General features: G+C 46.2%; 1 protein-coding gene across 1 annotated transcript in view; it reads left to right on the top strand.

Moving 5' to 3' along the window:
* Positions 1-18,848, top strand: part of LOC308467738 (U3 small nucleolar RNA-associated protein 14 homolog A-like) — a 40,134-nt gene extending 21,286 nt beyond the window's left edge. Inside the window, exons 11-14 of the mRNA XM_080989434.1 lie at positions 13,737-14,092; positions 16,333-16,523; positions 16,612-16,711; positions 17,523-18,848. Of these exons, the coding sequence (XP_080845560.1) occupies positions 13,737-14,092; positions 16,333-16,523; positions 16,612-16,711; positions 17,523-17,813 (938 nt within the window). The 3' untranslated portion in view covers positions 17,814-18,848. The remainder of the gene's footprint in view (positions 1-13,736; positions 14,093-16,332; positions 16,524-16,611; positions 16,712-17,522) is intronic.
* Positions 18,849-19,271: the final 423 nt, after the last annotated feature.

Raw genomic sequence — 19,271 nt, 5'->3', positions numbered from 1 at the left:
CTTCCGCGCGCCTCTACATTTGAACTTGGCGCGCGCGCCCAACCTCTAACCTTCCTTTTGACAGTTACACTACTCCCTTCACTACTCCCCTCCCCTTCCGGGAGGGTGGCTTGCTCCGACCTCCCTCCTTTCTCTGCTGCCGGAGCTGCTTCCTCTGATACACTGGAACCTCCACCCCCTTCGCTGCACTCTGGCGGGGAGGCTGGTCCTGACGCCCAGCTGCCACTTTGGGATCCCCTGCTGGCCCCCTGTTCCTGACACGTCCCCCCTGGGGCTCCCCTGGCCCTGACCACCGGCGCCCCCTTCTGGGAATCCTCTGATTCGCTGGAAAGACTCATGGAATCTCTTGAGTCATTGTCATCCTCTTCCTCGCTGTCCTGGGATTCATCCCCATCGCTCTCCATCTCCTGCCTACCCTGTGCCTCTGTCCCTGAACCCCTGACATCCATCCCCCCCTCGAAGCCCCCCCTTCCCCCCTCCCGCTGCTCGGGCGCAGGTTCCGGGAGCTCCGTTGTAGCGGGGGTAGATACTGGATACAGTCTGTCGACGTCGATCTCCTCTGCTTCCAGTTCAGTGTATGAGTGCTCGAAACCAGGGTCCTCCCCCAACACATCCAAGTCCTCCCCTTCCCCTGTTACTTCAGGCGATGCTGCTTGCCAAGGCTCCCGTCGCCACCCCACTTCTGGTTGATCGTCCCACCAATAAGAGCGGTCCGTGTCCACCCCCGAGCACGATCCCCTTGGAGGGCTCGATTCTGGCGTGGTCTCCTCTGCGGAGGAGAACCCCCGGAAGGTGCTGTCTGAAAGCGTGGGCGTAAAAAGCCAGTCGTCAAAATACTCCGCTGGCATGGGCCTGTGTGGGAAGAGTGCATGGAACTCTTCTTTAAGAAGAGGTTCCTCCAGAGCATAATCTGGCACCCAACTGTTGGCGCTGGCCGGGGTACCTTCCCTGGCGAGGAGGTATTCTACTCCCTCCTCCCCCCATCTCGAGTCCAGAATTTCCGTGACCTCGTTGAGTGGCGGGGTCCTCGGTGACTCCCCCCCCCTTGTGACTTTCTACGTGGGTCTGGTGCCGTCCCTGGATCCTGAAATCTGTGTGGGGCCTTGTAGGGTGTAAGCACCGACCTATGAAAGACCGGGTGCATTCTGGAACCTTCTGGGAGGGTCAACCGAAAAGCTACGGGATTGATCCTGCCCTCAACTTGGTATGGCCCTAACTGTTTGTGTCCTAGCTTCTTCTTAGCTAACTACTTGGCCGGCACCGCCTGGGCTGCTAACCATACCCAGTCCCCCACCTGGATGTCTTCTCCTGCCCTCCTGTGCCTGTCTGCCTGCACTTTGTAGGCGTGTTTAGCTAGTTCCAAGTGCCGTCGTAGCTCCTCGTGGACCTCCTGCAATTCAGCTGCTAAATGCTCAGCTCCCTGCGACTCCCCCTGCGTCGTTGTCTCCCAACGCCGGGAAGGTTCTGGGATGTCGCCCATTGTTGGCGAAGAACGGTGTCACCCCCGTTGACGCGTGCTTCGTGTTGTTGTAGGCAAACTCGGCCATCGGTAAGTAGTCCACCCAAGTTGCAGGCTTTTGATTGGCGTAACATCGCAGGTACTGCTGCATGATGGCGTTGACCCTCTCCGCTTGGCCGTTGGTTTGCGGGTGTCTCGCCGACGCTAAGTTGATCTTGACATTCAGGATGCCCAGGAGCTTCTGCCAGAAACTGGAAATGAATTGGCGACCCCGGTCGGACAGGATGGACCGTGGTAAGCTGTGCACCCGGAACACGTGGTCTATGAACAGCTTGGCGGTCTGTTCCGCTGTTGCCACCTTCGCGCAAGGAATGAAGTGCGCCATCTTGGTGAACAGGTCTACAACCACAAGCACCGCCGTCTTGCCTCGCGAACTGGGCAGATCAGTAACAAAGTCCAGCGCCACCCTTTCCCACGGCTGTAGTGGTGTCTCCAGCGGTTCCAGCAATCCCGCTGGCTTCTTGTGCACTGGCTTGGACCTCTGACAAGTGTCACACCTGGCGACGTAATCCGCGACCTCTCCTCGCATCTGGGGCCACCAAAAGTCCCTGGCTACTAAGTCCGCCGTCTTTTCTTTGCCGAAGTGACCCGCGCTGGGTGCGTCGTGTAACTGCTGTAAAACCTTCGCGCGGAGATCGTCTCCCGGCACGTAGAGAGCACCCTTGCGGGTTAGCAGGCCGTCGCGTATCTGGAATTCGTCGTCCTTTGCTGTCCCTCTGCGCACCTCCTCCATCTTGGATTGTGCGAATGGATCCGTCTGTAGCGCGCGTCGTACCGCGTCCAGGTCCACGGCGGCGGAAGCGCATGCCCATGCCTGCGGTGCGAAAATGTGCCTGGCTGCCACTGGTGCCGCTTCCTCGAGATACTGCGGTTTCCTGGAGAGGGCATCCGCTATGACGTCGTTGTCTCCCGGGATATACTCTATCCTGAAGTCGAAATCCGCAAAGAACTCCGCCCATCTTATGTGCCTCTGGCTCTGGAGCTTCGCCGTGCGCCAATACTCTAGGTTCTTGTGGTCCGTGCGGACTTGCACAGTGTGCTTGGCTCCGATGAGGAAGTGCCGCCACGCCTTGAAAGCCGCGTGGATGGCCAACAACTCCCTGTCCCAGATGGTGTAGTTCTGTTCCGACTTGCTGAGCTTCCGGGAATAGAAAGCGCAGGGCCTCCAGTTCCCTTGCGGATCTTCCTGCAAGAGGACGGCCCCCACTGCTCTGTCAGATGCGTCAGTTTCAACCCGCATGGGCCTGCCGGGATTCACGTGTAGCAGCTGTTCTTCGGACGCGAAGAGGCTCTTAAGTCTCCTGAAGGACTGCTCCGCCTGGTCCGTCCATGTGAACTTTTTCTTCTTGGAACTGAGGGTGTCCGTGATAGCTGCCGTCTCTTTCGCGAAACCCCTGATGAACTTGCGGTAAAAGTTGGCGAAGCCGACGAACCTCTGGACTTCCTTCCGATTGCGCGGGCTATTCCAGTCCAACACCGCGCGGACCTTGGCGCTGTCCATGGCTAGTCCCTTGTCGGACAGCCGGTAGCCCAGGAAATCCACCTCCGTCACGTCGAACTGGCACTTCTCCAGTTTGGCGTAGAGTCTGTGCTCCCGCAGCCTCTGCAGGACCTCCTTTACGTCTCTCTCGTGAGTCTCCCGCGATTCTGAGAAGATCAGAATGTCGTCGAGGAAGCATACGCACTTCTTGTAGAGGAGTCCCGCTAGCACGTGGTGCATGAAGGCTTGGAAACAGTGGGAGCCATTTTGGAGACCAAACGGCATAACTCTGTATTCATAGGTGCCCAGCGGTGTGAACATGGCCGTCTTCCACTCGTCACCTTCCCTCATGCGTATTAGATTGTATGCTCCGCGTAAATCCAACTTGGTGAAGATCCTCCCCTTCCTTACCGTCGCGAGCAGGTCGTCAATTTTGGGCATGGGGAAGGCCTTGGGCTTTGTCATCGAGTTTATGGCCCTATAGTCCACAATGAGCCTTTTTTGGGGCGTGTCCTTCTTCTTCACGAAAAACACAGGACTGCCCCCCACTGCCTTGGATTCTCGGATGAATCCCCGCTTCAAATTGTGATCTATGAACTCCCTGAGTTCCTGCATCTCATCTTCAGACATGGAATACAGCTTCGCAGTCGGTAGCGTCGCCCCTGGTAAGAGGTCAATTGCACAGTCGTAGGGCCGGTGGGGTGGTAATTGGTCAGCTTCTTTTTCGCAGAAGACCTCAAAAAACCCCTTGTACTTGTGGGGCACTGCCTGCACCATGCCTAGATGCAACTGTTGCCCTTCCTCCTGACCCTCCTCCTCCTGGCCGGTCTGGATGCAATGTTGTGCGCAGTAGGACGAGCCAAAGGTGAGCTGCCGCTGGTACCACGCTAATGATGGGCTGTGTCTATCCAGCCAACTCATGCCTAACACTATAGGCGTGTCTGACAGTCGGGTGACATTGAAACTGATGACCTCGCGATGATTCCCAATTTTCAGCAGCATGGGTGGCGTCTGTTGTACCACTTGCCCGCCCAGCAACTTCCTGCCATCTACCGTGACGACGTTCAGAGGCAGCGTGGCTGGTAGTAGCGCTATGCGATGCTGCTTGATGAACTGCATCCCCACGAAGTCTGCGTTGCTCCCTGAGTCAATTGTAATGGGGACTTCCAGGGTGAGTCCATTAGGTAGCTGGAGAGTAGCAGTGAGCTGCACCACTGGCTTGGGTGGTAAGGGGTCTGTAGGCTGCAAAAGCGCTGGGGACTGCTTCACTGACTTGCCTGGCTGAGCCCCAGCATGTCTGCTTCCAGCCAGGCATTGTCGTTTCCCTGAAACTGCTCTCCTTGGAGCGCTTCCCCTGTTACTGTTGCTAAGGCTGCAGTGTGCTTCTGGAGCCTCTGGGGACACTCTTTGGCCATGTGCTGCGCACTGTCACAGACGTAACACTTCCTGGTCCCTCTAGGAGGCTTCGCCTTGACTGCTCCGGACGCTGAGGCTCCGGCAGCTGTCTGAGCCTTTGCACCACCCAGTTCCATTGGTTCCTCCCCCTCCCTCAGCCTAGGCGAGGGATGCGTACGTCCCAGGTCGCTGGGAAGAAAAGGAGGCGCTCTAGCTGGTGCGCGGACTTGGCGCCCCTCCTCACTGTGCCAAGGGCGTTCTTCGTGGCGCACTCCTATCGTGAGTGCCCTCTGCACGACGTCTGCTAGGGTTTGAGGTCTGTCCCCCCTGGCCAACTCATCTTTTACGGAGCCATGAAGCCCCTCCCAGAACAAGTCTCTCACTGCCAATGAGTCCTTTTCCCAGCCCAGCACATTCAGCAAAGCAAAAAAGCGAGAATGGTACTGACGCACTGTAGCCTTGCCCTGCCGCAATCCATGCATCTCCCGGCGCGCCACATCAACATCAACTGTAGATTGGAAGCAAGCATCCATGGCTTTGATAAATTCATCAGAGTTCCTGCGGGCAGGACCATCTTCGTGCCACAAATTGCGTAACCAGGCTCTAGCTTCCCCATGCAAGTGGGACACAATAAAGCCTACCTTCTCCTCCTCATCTTTGAAGTCTTTCCGAAGCAAATGCAGCGCGTATACGACGTCTGCTCTGAAACTGGGATAACGCTTCAGGTTTCCATCGAAGTGGGCTACTAAATTGCCCCCCCTCCGTCCGAGTCCGATTCCCTCTGATCTGGACCCCGGGAACCCCTCTTTGCACGCCTGATCCCACCTGGCTTGCAGATCCTGGCATCGCGCTTCTGCTTCGGCAACTGTCTTCTGAGAGACCCGTACTGCAGCGGAGAGTTCAGCGACTGCGTTTTGCAGGGTCGTTATCTGCTCCTCAGTAGTCATGTCTGCCAAACTTCGTGAGCTTTGCAAAAAATTTTTTGCGGTTTCTGTGAGAGGGGACTTACTGTCAGGGCTGCCTCAGGTCTCAGCTCACAAAAGACCAACGCCAATCTCTTCTTATATACAAAAGTGTTTATTGCAGTTCATTGTTTGCTTCACATCCGAGGCGCGCAGCCCCACGTCTGTTACGCTTAGACCGTTGAAGTCCCCTCTGAGTCAGTCCCTCCCCTGCACCAGTTTAAGAAGCTTGCGCTGCTCCACCTCTTCCTCTCTTTCCTTTTCCGCAGGGTCTTCCTGCCCCCTGGGGTTTCGCCCCTCCTGGATTCCCCTGACGCGGAATCCCCAGACTGCTCTTCCCCCCTCCTGCGGGCTTTGGGACCTGGCTCTTCCTCCGGGCTCCCTGTACTTCCGCGCGCCTCTACATTTGAACTTGGCGCGCGCGCCCAACCTCTAACCTTCCTTTTGACAGTTACACTACTCCCTTCACTACTCCCCTCCCCTTCCGGGAGGGTGGCTTGCTCCGACCTCCCTCCTTTCTCTGCTGCCGGAGCTGCTTCCCCTGATACACTGGAACCTCCACCCCCTTCGCTGCACTCTGGCGGGGAGGCTGGTCCTGACGCCCAGCTGCCACTTTGGGATCCCCTGCTGGCCCCCTGTTCCTGACACGTCCCCCCTGGGGCTCCCCTGGCCCTGACCACCGGCGCCCCCTTCTGGGAATCCTCTGATTCGCTGGAAAGACTCATGGAATCTCTTGAGTCATTGTCATCCTCTTCCTCGCTGTCCTGGGATTCATCCCCATCGCTCTCCATCTCCTGCCTACCCTGTGCCTCTGTCCCTGAACCCCTGACAACTATAAACATAAATGCTGCTTGTTTTTCATTTTGCACTTCCAGGTATTCAATTATGTTTAAAACGTTTCTGATAATATCTTTCATTTGTCTACCTGGAAAAAATCCTGCTTGGTCTTGGTGTATATGTTCCTCCAAAGAACTTTTCATTCTGTTAGCAAGGATATATGTAAACAGTTTGTAATCATTGTTTAATAGTGAGATGGGCGTATAATATTTTACTAGTGTTATATCTGAATCTTGTTTTGGTATTAATGTTATATAGGCCTCTTTCCATGTTTCTGGGACTTCCCCTGTTTTTAAAATCTCATTCATCATATCTTTTAAGGGAATCACAAGCTGTTCATTTGATTTTTTATAATACTTTGCTGAAATTCCATCTGGTCATGGGGATTTGCCTGTCTTTGCTTGATTTATTTCATCTAATATTTCCTGTGATGTTATTTCAGCATTTAATAATAACCGTTTTTCATCTTTTATTTTTGGGAGATTGCTGCTTTTTATATATTCTTCCATCAGTGTCGTCTTTACAATTCTTTTTTTATAAGAATCTGTAAAGTACTTTCTAATTGTGTAACAATTTGTGAATTTCCAATTGATCTTCCATAAGTTTTCCCATTGGGCCATGGTTACTGAATGGCCAAAATCTTGTGACCACCTCACCATTGCCACTGTTACCTCCTCCTCCTTGACTGTCCAGTCAAGAAGGAGTCGATAAGTTTTGGAAAGAGCTTTTCTTTTAGAATTTACAAGATCAGATTCGAATCGGGAAATTTCTGTTGAGAACCCCTTTTGTTTGTCAGATTTAAATTTTTCAAATAACTGATGGTATTGGAACCAGTCTGAGATGTGTTCTCTTATTTCCTCAAAGTTTTTTAATTTTATTTGGTTATCTTCATTTTTTAGAAGTGTTTTATATGTTGGCCAGCTTTCCTAAGTATTTTTCCGTTTTACTGCTATGGCTTCTATTGGAGAAGTCCACCACGGGACTTTAGGCTCCATCAGGTCTTTATATTTTTCCCATACAGCAAAGAGTGACTTTCTTATTATATGGTTGGTAAACTTTTTACGAATTTTCGCTTTTCCATATATCAGGAAGGCGTGCCATCCCCAACGGTTGTCAAAACCTTCCAGATCCAGGAGGTCCGGATCCTGCAATGTGCACCAATCTTTTAGCCAGGTGAAACAGGCTGCCTCGTAGTAAAGTTTTAGGTCGGGTAGAGAAAAGCCTCCTCTCTCTTTTATGTCTATTAAGATCAGGTGTTTAATTCTAGGTTTCTTCCCTTCCCACAGGAATTTGGAAATTTCTCTTTGTCATATCTTGAGACAACCTGCTTCGCCCAGTATTGGAATCATTTGAAATAAAAAGATTAATTTTGGAAGCACATTCATCTTTATAATGCAAATCCTACCCAGAAATGTTAATTTTAATTTACTCCGGGTTTCAAAGTTTTTTCTAATCTCTAACCAAGTTTTGGTGTAATTATCCTGAAATAAGTTTATGTTCTTGGGGGTGATCCCAATACCCAGGTATTTCGCTTTTGAGGAGATTTTCAGGCCCAATATTTTTTCTAAGTCGTCCTTTTCTTCCGTGGTTACATTTTTAACAAGCATTTTTGTTTTTGTTATGTTCAGCTTAAAGCCTGCCACTTCTCTGTAAAGTACTTAATGAAGGCTTCCCATGTTTCCTTTGGTTTGTCAGTGATCTTACCATTATGTTTTTGCTGAGATAAGATGGCGCCCGGCACACTTCCCCTGTGCTGATGGACGCTTATGCCGATAGGGAAAGCCTGAACTCTTAGCAGAGTTCGTAGCAGAGTTCTGCAGCGGTAGAAAGTGTTGCCTTGTGTGTGGATAATAAATCAGACTGAACGCAGGCTTCTTGCTAATCTCTAACAGCCTTTAATGAGAAGAAAAACATCATAAATCAGCCCGGCGAGAGAGCGGACATTCTTTCGTCTCTCAGCCAAAAACGAAAGGAAACTCACACACAAAGAAAGATTCCCGTATGTGAACCAAACCCACGCCTCAGAATGTGAGACATCACACAGAACTGTTTAACCCTGTAAGTTCTGATTCTCCTCAAAGTTTTATCTTATTTATATAATTTGTTTGCTCACTTTTCCTCATTTGCCATGCCAGTAATTTCCCTGGCTTGTTGGCGTGTTCAAAATACTTTTGTTTCATCATTTTAATTTTCCAGCTTGTTGTTGTTGTTTAGTTGTGTCCGACTCTTCGTGACCCCATGGACCAGAGCATGCCAGGCACTTCTGTCCTCCACTGCCTCCCGCAGTTTGATCAAACTCATGCTGGTAGCTTCAAGAACACCATCCAACCATCTCATCCTCTGTCATCCCCTTCTCCTTGTGCCCTCCATCTTTCCCAACATCAGGGTCTTTTCCAGGGAGTCTTCTCTTCTCATGAGGTGGCCAAAGTATTGGAGCCTCAGCTTCACAATCTGTCCTTCCAGTGAGCACTCAGGGCTGATTTCCTTAAGAATGGATACGTTTGATCTTCTTGCAGTCCATGGGACTCTCAAGAGTCTCCTCCAGCACCATAATTCAAAAGCATCAATTCTTCCAGCTTATTTCCTCATTAATCAACTTTGAGTATTGAATTTCTAATAGTTTAATTGCCTGTTTAACTGTGTCTTTACTGGGGTTTTTTATTAATTATTTTTCTTTCTCTGAAATTTCATCTAAAATTTCTTTTCTTTTCTCTTGCCTTTTTCTTAATTGAGTTTTGTTGTATAAACAGTCCCCTCATGACTGCTTTGCTAGCATCCCATACTGTTTGCAGCCTGGTTCTATTATTAAGATTAAATTCAAAGTAATCTCCCAGAACCTTTTTTGCCTTTTCTAACAAGATTTTATCATCTAATAGATCTTCATTCTATCTCCATCTAAAGGTGTATTGACTTTCTTTCAGAATTTCCATTATTATAGGACTATGATCCGACAATGCTCTGGGATCTATTTCAATTTTTTAAACTTTTGATTCTAATTCTTTTGAAATTCAAACTGCATCCAGTCTGGCACTACTGCCATGTACATGTGAAGAAAGGTTAACTGTTTATCAAGCACATGTTTTACTCTCCAGATATCTATTAAATTCAGTGTCTCTGTCATATCAAAAAATGTCCCATATCATTACTCAATGTGGATTACAAAATTTTTGCAGACATTTTGGCTAAGAGATTTAAAAAAGTGTTGATGGAAGAGATTCATAAAGATCAAGCGGGCTTTCTCCCAGGAAGACATTTGTCTGACAATTTGAGGAATATAATTGATATTTTGGAAAAACTAGAAGTGAATATAAATGCTAAAGCAGTTTTGATATTTGTGGACGCGGAGAAAGCTTTTGACAATATTTCTTGGAGCTTTATGAAGAAGAACTTACAGAGTATGGGGGTAGGCCAAGGCTTTGAAAATGGTATAAGTGCAATTTATTCAGAACAAAAGGCTAAATTAATTGTAATTGTAATTGTAAATAATGTGGTGACGGAAGAATTTAAAATAGAAAAAGGGACACGACAAGGTTGCCCAATTTCCCCACTACTTTTTATTTCGGTCCTGGAGGTTTTGTTGAACATGATAAGAAGGGACCAGCTGGTTAAAGGTATACAGGTCGGAACTAAACAGTACAAACTGAGAGCATTTGCAGGTGACTTAGTACTGACGTTACAGGAGCCAGAATCTAGTACCAAAAGGGTTTTAGAATTGATTGAAGAATTTGGTCAGGTCGCAGGATTTAAATTGAACAAGTTAAAAACTAAGGTTTTAGAGAAAAATTTAACACCAATGGAGAGAGAAAGGTTTCAGAATGAGACAGGTTTAACAGTGGCTAAGAAAGTCAAATACCTGGGGATTAATATGACAGCAAAAAATGGGAATTTATTCAAAGATAACTATGAAAAATGTTGGGCTGAAGTGAAAAAAGATTTAGAAATTTGGTCAAATTTGAAGCTTTCACTGCTGGGCCGGATTGCTGCGGTAAAAATGAATGTATTGCCTAGAATGTTATTTCTGTTTCAAATATTGCAAATTGTGGACAAAATGGACTGTTTCAAGAGGTGGCAGAGAGATATTTCCAGATTTGTCTGGCAGGGCAAGAAGCCCAGAATAAAATTTAAAATACTAACAGATGCAAAGGATAGAGGTGGATTTGCCCTGCCAGACCTTAAACTTTACTATGAATCAGCAGCTTTCTGCTGGTTGAAAGAATGGCTGCTTCTTGAAAACACTGACATTTTGGATTTGGAAGGTTTTAACAATGTATTTGGATGGCATGCATATCTGTGGTATGATAAGGTTAAAGCACATAAAGCATTTAAAAATCACATTGTCAAGAAAGCATTGTTTAATGTTTGGATAAGATACAAGGATTTATTGGAAAACAAAACTCCAAGGAAGCGAAAGCCTTGAAAAAGCTCAATATGGAGGTCAAGTGGCCGAAATATTGGGAAATCTTGGAACAAGATGGAGATAGATTGAAATTGCAGAGTTTTGAAAAATTAAAAAACAAAGTGCGAGACTGGCTTCATTATTATCAGATAATGGAGGTATACAATTTGGACAAGAAAATTGGCTTCCAGGTGGAAAAATCAAAATTAGAAACAGAACTGTTAGAACCCAAAACTAAGACTTTGTCAAGAATGTATAACTTGCTGCTGAAATGGAACACTCAGGATGAAACGGTGAAATCTGTTATGATCAGGGCCCTGCGGGACTTGACATCTTTCCGCAGGGCCTGCAAGACAGAGCTGTTCCACCAGGCCTTTGGCCAGGGCACAGCCTGACTCCCTCCCTCGGCAATCTTTGCGGAGCTCTGGCCCAATGGTTGCCAGTGGCCTGAATTAATTAATTTTATAATGAATGATTTTAGAGTGTTGTTTATGCTATACTTTTATACTGTTTTATTGTTGTTAGCCGCCCTGAGCCCGGCTTTGGCTGGGGAGGGCGGGATATAAATAAATTTTTTTATTATTATTATTATCAAATGGGCACAAGATGTAGGACACAACATTATGTTTGCTGACTGGGAACAGTTATGGACCACAGGTATGAAATTTACGGCATGTAATGCCATAAGAGAGAATATTATGAAAACGATATACAGGTGGTACATAACCCCAGTCAAGCTTGCAAAAATCTACCATTTGCCTGATAATAAATGTTGGAAATGTAAAGAAACTGAAGGTACATTTTTTCACCTTTGGTGGACGTGCCCAAAGATTAAGGCTTTCTGGGAGATGATATATAATGAATTAAAAAAGGTATTTAAATATACCTTCTTGAAGAAACCAGAGGCCTTTCTCCTGGGCATAGTCGGCCAATTGGTGTTAAAAAAGGATAGAACTTTTTTTATGTATGTGTCAGGGGTTCAGGAGCAGAGGCACAGGAAAGGGAGGAAATAGAGAGCGAGGGGGAGGAGTCCGAAGGAAATGTTAGCGATGACAGCGGTCCGAGGTCTCTGAGTCTTTCCAGCGAATCGGAAGATTCACAGAAAGGGGCTCCCATGGTCAGAGCAAGGGGGGTGCCGAGGGGGACACCCCAGGAAGAAGGGGCCAGAGGGGACTCAGAGAGCAGCAGTTGGAAATCAGGACCAGCGTCCACACCAGAGTGCAGTAGGGGGGAGGAGTCCCAGGCATCGGGATCAGGCGGCACACTGCCAGTGGGAGGACATGAGTCAGGATTGGCCACGCCTCCGTCGGGGAGCGAGGAAACGGTCGAGAGGAAGGTTGAAGGCTGGGCGCGCGCGCCAAGTTCAAATGTACAGGAGGGCGGCGCAGTTGGCAGCCCGGATAGGGAGCCAGGTCCCAAAGCCCGCCGAAAAGAGGGGGAGGAGTCAGGGGGGTCAACGTCAGCGTCAGAAGAATCCAGGAAGGAAGGGACCCCGGGGGGTAGCAGGACCCAGAGGAGAAAGGAGAGACGTAAGAGGTGGAGTAAGGCTAGAATCTTAAACTGGTGTACAGGGGGCGGAGACTCAGATGGAGCTTCGCCGATCTAACCCCTAGACGTAGAGCTGGGGCGCTGCGGCTTGAAAATGGAAACTGTACTTCAATAAAGACTTTTGTACATTACTGCCGGCTAGCGTTGGTCCTCTGTGAGCTGGGACCTGGAGCCAGCTCTGACAGTATGCTACAACAGCAGCAAGAATACTCATCGCAAAGTATCGGAAGACACAAGAGCTACCCACACTGGAGGAATGGCAGATGAAATTGATGGACTATATGGAATTGGCGGAAATGACTGGCAGAATCCGTGACCAGGGAGAAGAGTCGGTTGAAGAAGATTGGAAGAAATTCAAAGATTACCTACGGAAATATTGCAAAATTAAAGAATGTTAGAGTGATGTTGGATTGAAATGAAGTGGCTTCTAGCTGTACAGGCTTTAAAGTTAATATATAGATCAAGATTAAGGATTAGGATTAAAAAAAGTTAAAAGAAATGGAAAATTGGCTTTTAATAGGTTAAAACTTAATGTTATATTATATTAAGATTAAGGATTGGGATTAAAAAGGAGGGAAAGGAATTGCTGGACAAACAAATTGAATTGGAATACAAAAGAGGGAGGTATGAGGAGGTCCGGGAAATAAGTTAATGTAAAAGTTATGATGAAAAGAAGGAATTGTTTTTAACTGTTTTTTCTTTCTTTTTCCTTTGTATTTTGTATGGTGTATTTCTCTTTTTATTTTTAAATTTCTTTTTTTTTTCTTTCTCTTATTAAGATGTCTCTTTTTATGTGAAACTTCAATAAATATATTTTAAAAAAAAATGCTTTGGGTAGCCTACCTTCTTTGGTGTGTTTTTTCCTAATTGTTCTGTCCATCTTTAATGATGGTACCCCATTCAGATCTGCCATTAGTATTACCTTCTTATCTGCAATCTCCAAAAGATCTGTTTCAAATTTTTGAAAGAATTTTGATTTATTTTCATTTGGTGCATATATTCCCACCAATACTATCTTTTCTCCTTGGACTTTGATTTGTACCATTAGAATCCTCCCTTTATCGTCTTTTTGGATTAGCTTGGGTTCAAGTGCAGGTTTAATGTAAAATACTACACCACGTCTTTTAGCATTGTCTGCTGAAATAAAATCCATCCCTAATTCTTTTATTAATCAGAATTCTTTTCTGTTTGTTTGCTACATGTGTTTCCTTCAGGGAAAAAAAGCATATTTTGACTGCTGTAAGAAGCAATCATTTTATTTAGCTAGTTGACAAATGTTTGCATTTATTTTAAAACTCAAAATAATTAGAAAAAAAATGGATGTATTAAAATGATATGCCTGGGTAGGCTTGCTGGGGGGGGGGGGTGTATTCAAAAAAGTTGATTAGTGAAATGTTTGGGTCTGCTGATATTAACCATGATGGCAATATGGAGCATCCACATTCCAAGGCAATGTACCCTTGAGTACCAGTTGCTGAAGAGCAGCAACGGAGAGAGAGCCTTGGTTTTCCTACCCTGCAGGATGCTGGGCTAGAGTGATGTCTGATCCAGCAGTGCCCTTCAGATGCTATGATAATTTGTGTCGTGTTCTTGCTTCAGGTCTTAACGGTGAGGAAGCAATGCCCAAGATGACGGACCTGCTTTTACCAGCACCTCCAAGTCATGTGCCAGAGGGGCCACTCCTGAGTGAGAAGCTGGAACGGCTTCGTACCTTAGAGGATATGGAGGCCATGGAGCCAGAGGAAGTCCCACGGGAAAACAGAATGCCGGAAGTCAACGGTGCTGAACTTCAGCAGCCTCTGGAAGCTGAGTCATCGCTACAGCCCAAGGATAGCAAGACCCAGACCTCCAATAAGACAGCCAAGCACAAGGCTCTGATTGATCTGAAGGCAGTGCTGGCTCAACCACTTCGTCCCATGCAGTGTCCGTTTTTGCCTTCTGCTGTACAGGATGAGGTGAGCACCATTAGGAGGGGTTAATCAGGGGTTCCATGGATCCGGAAGAGCTAAGTGCTAACGCTTTACTTGCACTGTGTCCCTTCAGGCTAACGACATGGGAAGTGTTCATCTTTGAAAGCTCCCCAATGGGAGAAAGCTAGTGTGTCAGGGAGAAGGTTTAATCTCTTTGGCGTGTTTGTTTTCCAGCTGCAGGGAGCCTTATCCCAATGCATCAGGGAAGAGACCAATGGTAGAGAGTATGCTTTACATTAGGGATGGGGCGGGGCTGTGGCCCTCCAGATGTCATTAGTCAACACCCATCAGCTCCAGTTAGCATAGCCAACTATGCTAAGGGTAGTTGTAGTCCAATAACATCAGGAGGTCCACAGGTTCCCCTTGCATCACATGTAGAAGAGCTTTGGTTCATTCCTTGTTTTGTTTCTCGTTAAAAACTGATTTTGGGTAGCAGAGTTGGAAGCAGTATTTGCCTAGAGTTATTGGAGAGCCAGCACTGAGCTAAAAGGACCAACTGTCTCACTGTATGAGAAAGCCAATCATTGCCTTCACAGATTAGCTTTTTCAGAGCAGGCTAGCCCAGTTCAGAAATGAATGGCAAACTAGGGTTTGTTGTTAGAAGAAGAAACCTGAGGCTCATGCACTCCTCCACATGTATGAAAGGAGGATGAAAGCTTCTACTTTACCCCTTTAAAAAAATGTTTTTATTTGAATGCACACACATTTTGTGTGTGTGTATGTGTGTGTGCACGTACACACACACACACATACATACATACTAATAGAGTATTAAGAATGAATAATAACCTGGTGAAAGCACCTAAACATCAACAACAGCAATTACAAAAAACAAAAACTAGGCTATTAACATTAGTACGATTTATATGCCTAGAGAAACTTAGACATTAAAATAGGAGTAACTAATAATACAATGGTACCTCAGTTCTCAGACAAAATCCGTTCGCTTTTTCAAAAACCGAGGCACGGCTTCCCATTGGTTTCAAGAGCTTCTTCCACTCAGCGGAAGCCATGTTGTACGTTCAGGTTCCGAAAAGTGTTTGAAAACGGAAGCATTTACTTCCGGATTTTCGGTGTTCAAGAACCGAAACGTACAACAACGGAGGTGTTCGGGAACCGAGGTTCCACTGTATAACCAAAGGGACATTATTATGCTTTCACTTTTGAATTAATCACAGTTCCCTGTTAAGTCCAAACTTGAGGAACTGTGGTTAGATGTCTTCAATATGCTAGTTTATTTTTTAACGAGCAGCAGATAAAACAAATTTCTGTTCCACAAGTTCAGACATAACAGGGCTTACAAGCAGGTAATTTCAACCTGCTTTCACATAAAGAAGGGGAGAGAGGAAGGGACAGCAGCAGCACACTGACGATAATAGAATCGTAGAAAGGAACCATGGAAGGAACCGTGAGGGTAATCTAGTCCAACCCCCTGCAATGCAGGACTCTTGCCCAACATGGGGCTCGAACCCACAACCCTGAGATTAAGAGTCTCTTGTTATGCAAGTGTATTGTTATCTGATCAGCCTTCCAGGTGGTGTTTGACTATGGCTCCCATTATCTGTAAGCATTGGGTTTGCTAACTGGGGGATGATGGGATTTGGAGTCCATCAGTATTGTGGGGGGGGGGCACATTGGGGTAGGCTGCAATGTGACAAAGCATGCTTTGTCATTTAGTTTGAATCATGCCAGCATGTCTCAAGCAGACAGCTTGTGTACTACAGGAAAGTATTTGAGGACCAAACTGCTCCAGAGAATTCTTGCAAGCGAGCTGAGTCACATGCTGCTGGGAAAGGGAAGGAGGTGTTTTAAAATCCAAACACTAGAGCTCCTGGACAGTCCTCTGGGCAGAGAAATTCCTTCCTGCTCCAAATCCCTGCACTGAGTCAGACTCTGTGAGCAGAAGCAATTCAGCAATCTCCTCGAATGAGCTTTCATTGGATGCAGTTCCTTGCCACACAGCAGTATCTTGCTCCTTGTTGGTTAAGGATGCAAAGTGGGGAGGAGACTCATTTGTCTGTTCTCTTCGTTCATTGTACACCTGTCTTTTGGCTCCAGCAGGGCCTTCAAAAAAGCTTAACAGCACTTTCTGTAAAACAATTTCATTTCCAATTGAGCATCAAGATCACTGTTAGATTATACTCTTCCTGTGTTAGTTACCTATTGTCTGGAAATCCTGTGAGACTCCTTGTCCACCTGCCTGCTGATCTTTTTCTCCCTTGCAGCTAGAGATGGGCAAAGACCAGCGACAGGTGATCCGGGAGGCCTTTGCAAGTGACAACGTTGTTGCCAACTTTATGAAAGAAAAGCGTCGGGCAGAGCAAAACAGCAAACCGAAAGTTATCAATCTGGTGCTTCCAGGATGGGGCGAGTGGGGAGGTGCAGGACTACGGCCGAGTAAGATGAAGAAGAGACGGTATGTTCAGGGTGGAAGCTTAATGGTCTGTCACTGCCAACTGTTACCTGCTTCACCTCCCTTCTTCCTTTTCTTTTTTGCCTTCTAGGTTCCTTATCAAACCAGCAGCTGGGACCCCAAGGAAAAACAGGCACCTGCCCAATGTTATCCTGAGTGAACAGCGCAATATTTTAGCAGGGGTGCATCAGGTGAGTTTATCACTCTGGCCTAGGAGGCTGCTGTTCACACTTTCAGCTGCAGAAACAATGTGGGGAAAAGAAGATACAGTATAAATGTTCTTAGACTCATAGAATTCTAAGATGTTAGAATTGACTTCTTCTTAATTATATAGTTGGAAGGGACCTCAAGGGTCGTCTAGTCTAACTCCCTGCAATGCAGGAATGTAATTAAACTCTGTGAATTTAACTGAGGAAAGACCATAGCTCAATCAGGAGAGCATCTGCTCTGCATGCAGAAAGTCCCAGCTTCCATCCCCTGCCTCGCCAGTTTAAAAGGATGAAGTGATGGGAAAGGTGTGTGCGTGGATTGCTGAGAAGTAGACAGTTCTAGGACAGATGGATAAATAGTCCAACCTGTTATAAGGCAAATTCCTATGTACTTGATTGGGTATGTACAGGCAACACCCTGTTTGCATGGGGTTGTGTTCTGGGTTATTGCACACGTCAGCAGTTGCGCATAAGCCCGTTCTGCCCTTTTCTGGGGCCAAAAGCAGCACGCATGTTGGTGGCCAGATGACAGTCAGATGTGCAGAAAATGGTCACTGCCTGTACTGTGTACCTGATACCAATTCTTTTCTTTTGGTATTTTTTTATAAGGATTGTTTTATCTGCCTGAAGGTTGATAGAGCAGGTTGGAACTACAAAATAATAAAATGCAAGCAGCTCACCAAGACTTTGTGCACGTGCCCCCTCACTCCCAGGAACTGCCTGCTTAGCTGTGTGTTGTTCCTAGCCTTCCACTTTCAGGGTGCCATTAAACTACTTCTTCGCTACACTGCAGGTGAACCAGCTGCCCTTCCCCTTTGAGAACAGCAAGCAATTTGAACGCAGCATCCAAGCACCCATGGGCCCCACTTGGAACACCCAGCGTACTTTTCAGCGTCTGACAGCTCCTCACATTGTCACCCAGCCTGGCCACATCATCCGGCCCATCAGTGCTGAGGACAGTGAGCTGCTCTGCAAAGTGGAAAAGGCAAAAGCCATGGGAAGGGAGCCGGATTTGGCACTATCATTGTCACCCCACAATCATCACCCACACCATGCCTCAAAGAGGAAGGCTCGGCGGAGCTAAGTCCTACAGGGGCTCTGCCATACAGGCCAGACTCCTTGGGCTAACTGGCACTGTTGTCTTCTTATTTTCTTCAGTCAATTTTATTGATTTTCAGTATATAACACAGAAACACATACAACAAATGTCTTCGTTTCCCATCCCTCCCTCCTCCCTCCGTTTATTCCCACGGAACAAATCAGTTTATTAAATTCTGCCAGAGTCCACTGAGTGAATCAGGTGGATGCCAGTCATCAGGGTTATCATTTTGAAAACCCAATGAAAGGATGACAAGTTTCAGTAAAGTCATCTATGTCTTCTGTGCTGTTCAGTGCTTGTACTCGCCTTGTTCGTTTTTCCAGTAAGGCAAATTGTCTGTGCATCTTGCTTCCACACAGAATTCTGTAAATGATCCAGTCTCTTCCATTTCTGTGCCACCAAGTGGAAAGTGAATCAATTAACTATTTGTATAAAATCATGGAACAGTAGAGTTTGAAGGGATCTCCGAGGGTGACCTAGTCTAACCCCCTGCAATGTAGGAATCTCAACACGCTGTCCCTTGTCCAATTTGAAACCATACCAGACCCTGCTCAGCTTTACAAATGTGTTAGTAGTTTTGTTGCTGCAATTGAAATTAAGCTTTTTTCCCCTGGAAATGGTTAACAGGCCTAAACTTGATGTGCATTCTGCATGTTGCCGCTTGATGTTGCTTCCCCCACCCCCACCCCACCCTGTGAACAACTTTTGCCAAAAAGGATGTACATAAGTCACATGTGGAACATTGTACCAATTGTATTGCAAGCTTACAAACACAAGTATGATAATGATTTATTAATATAGCTGCATGTTAGTGGTGTCAGATGCCATTTATGTAACAGCTTAAATGTAATCACTCATATGAGTTGAGACTGATGCTAAGGGTTTTTTGGCCCATGAATTATTCCAATCCATGTCTTCACTTTCTATGCTAAATACGTTTTGTTAAAGTTTGTGGGTCGTAAATCCTTTGACTCACGGAGTTTGCTGCAACGGCACTGCAATAAATCTGATTTATTGGCACTCTGACAAACTTCTTTTTTAAAAAATAAATTTTATTTTCAATGCAAAATTATAACAAAAATTACAAACATTGAATCCAAACTAATACTATACAAACAAGAAAAAAAACTGAACGCAAAAAAGAAAAGAAAAAGCACACATCTACAAAGAAAACCATATATTCAGTCTAATCTAGTCATTACATACATATACATATATTGACTTCCTTCCTTTATTCTAAGACCTCAAAATTTTTACTCTTACTAAATTGTTGTGTCTAATGTAGATTACTTCTATCTTTATACTTTTTTACACCATTTTTCTTTTTCTTTAAGCCTGTAAAGCATCATTCATTATATATGCTTACTCTAGAACAATGCTTTTTCATATACTCTTTAGCACATCCCCATACTTTTAATAATTTCTGGTCCTATTGTCCCCTTA

The sequence above is a fragment of the Podarcis pityusensis genome (genome assembly GCF_964106645.2).
Source record: "Podarcis pityusensis genome assembly, chromosome: W".
Lineage (NCBI taxonomy): Eukaryota > Metazoa > Chordata > Lepidosauria > Squamata > Lacertidae > Podarcis > Podarcis pityusensis.
Note: the sequence above shows the minus strand (reverse complement) of the source record. Positions and strands in the feature narration are given on the sequence as shown.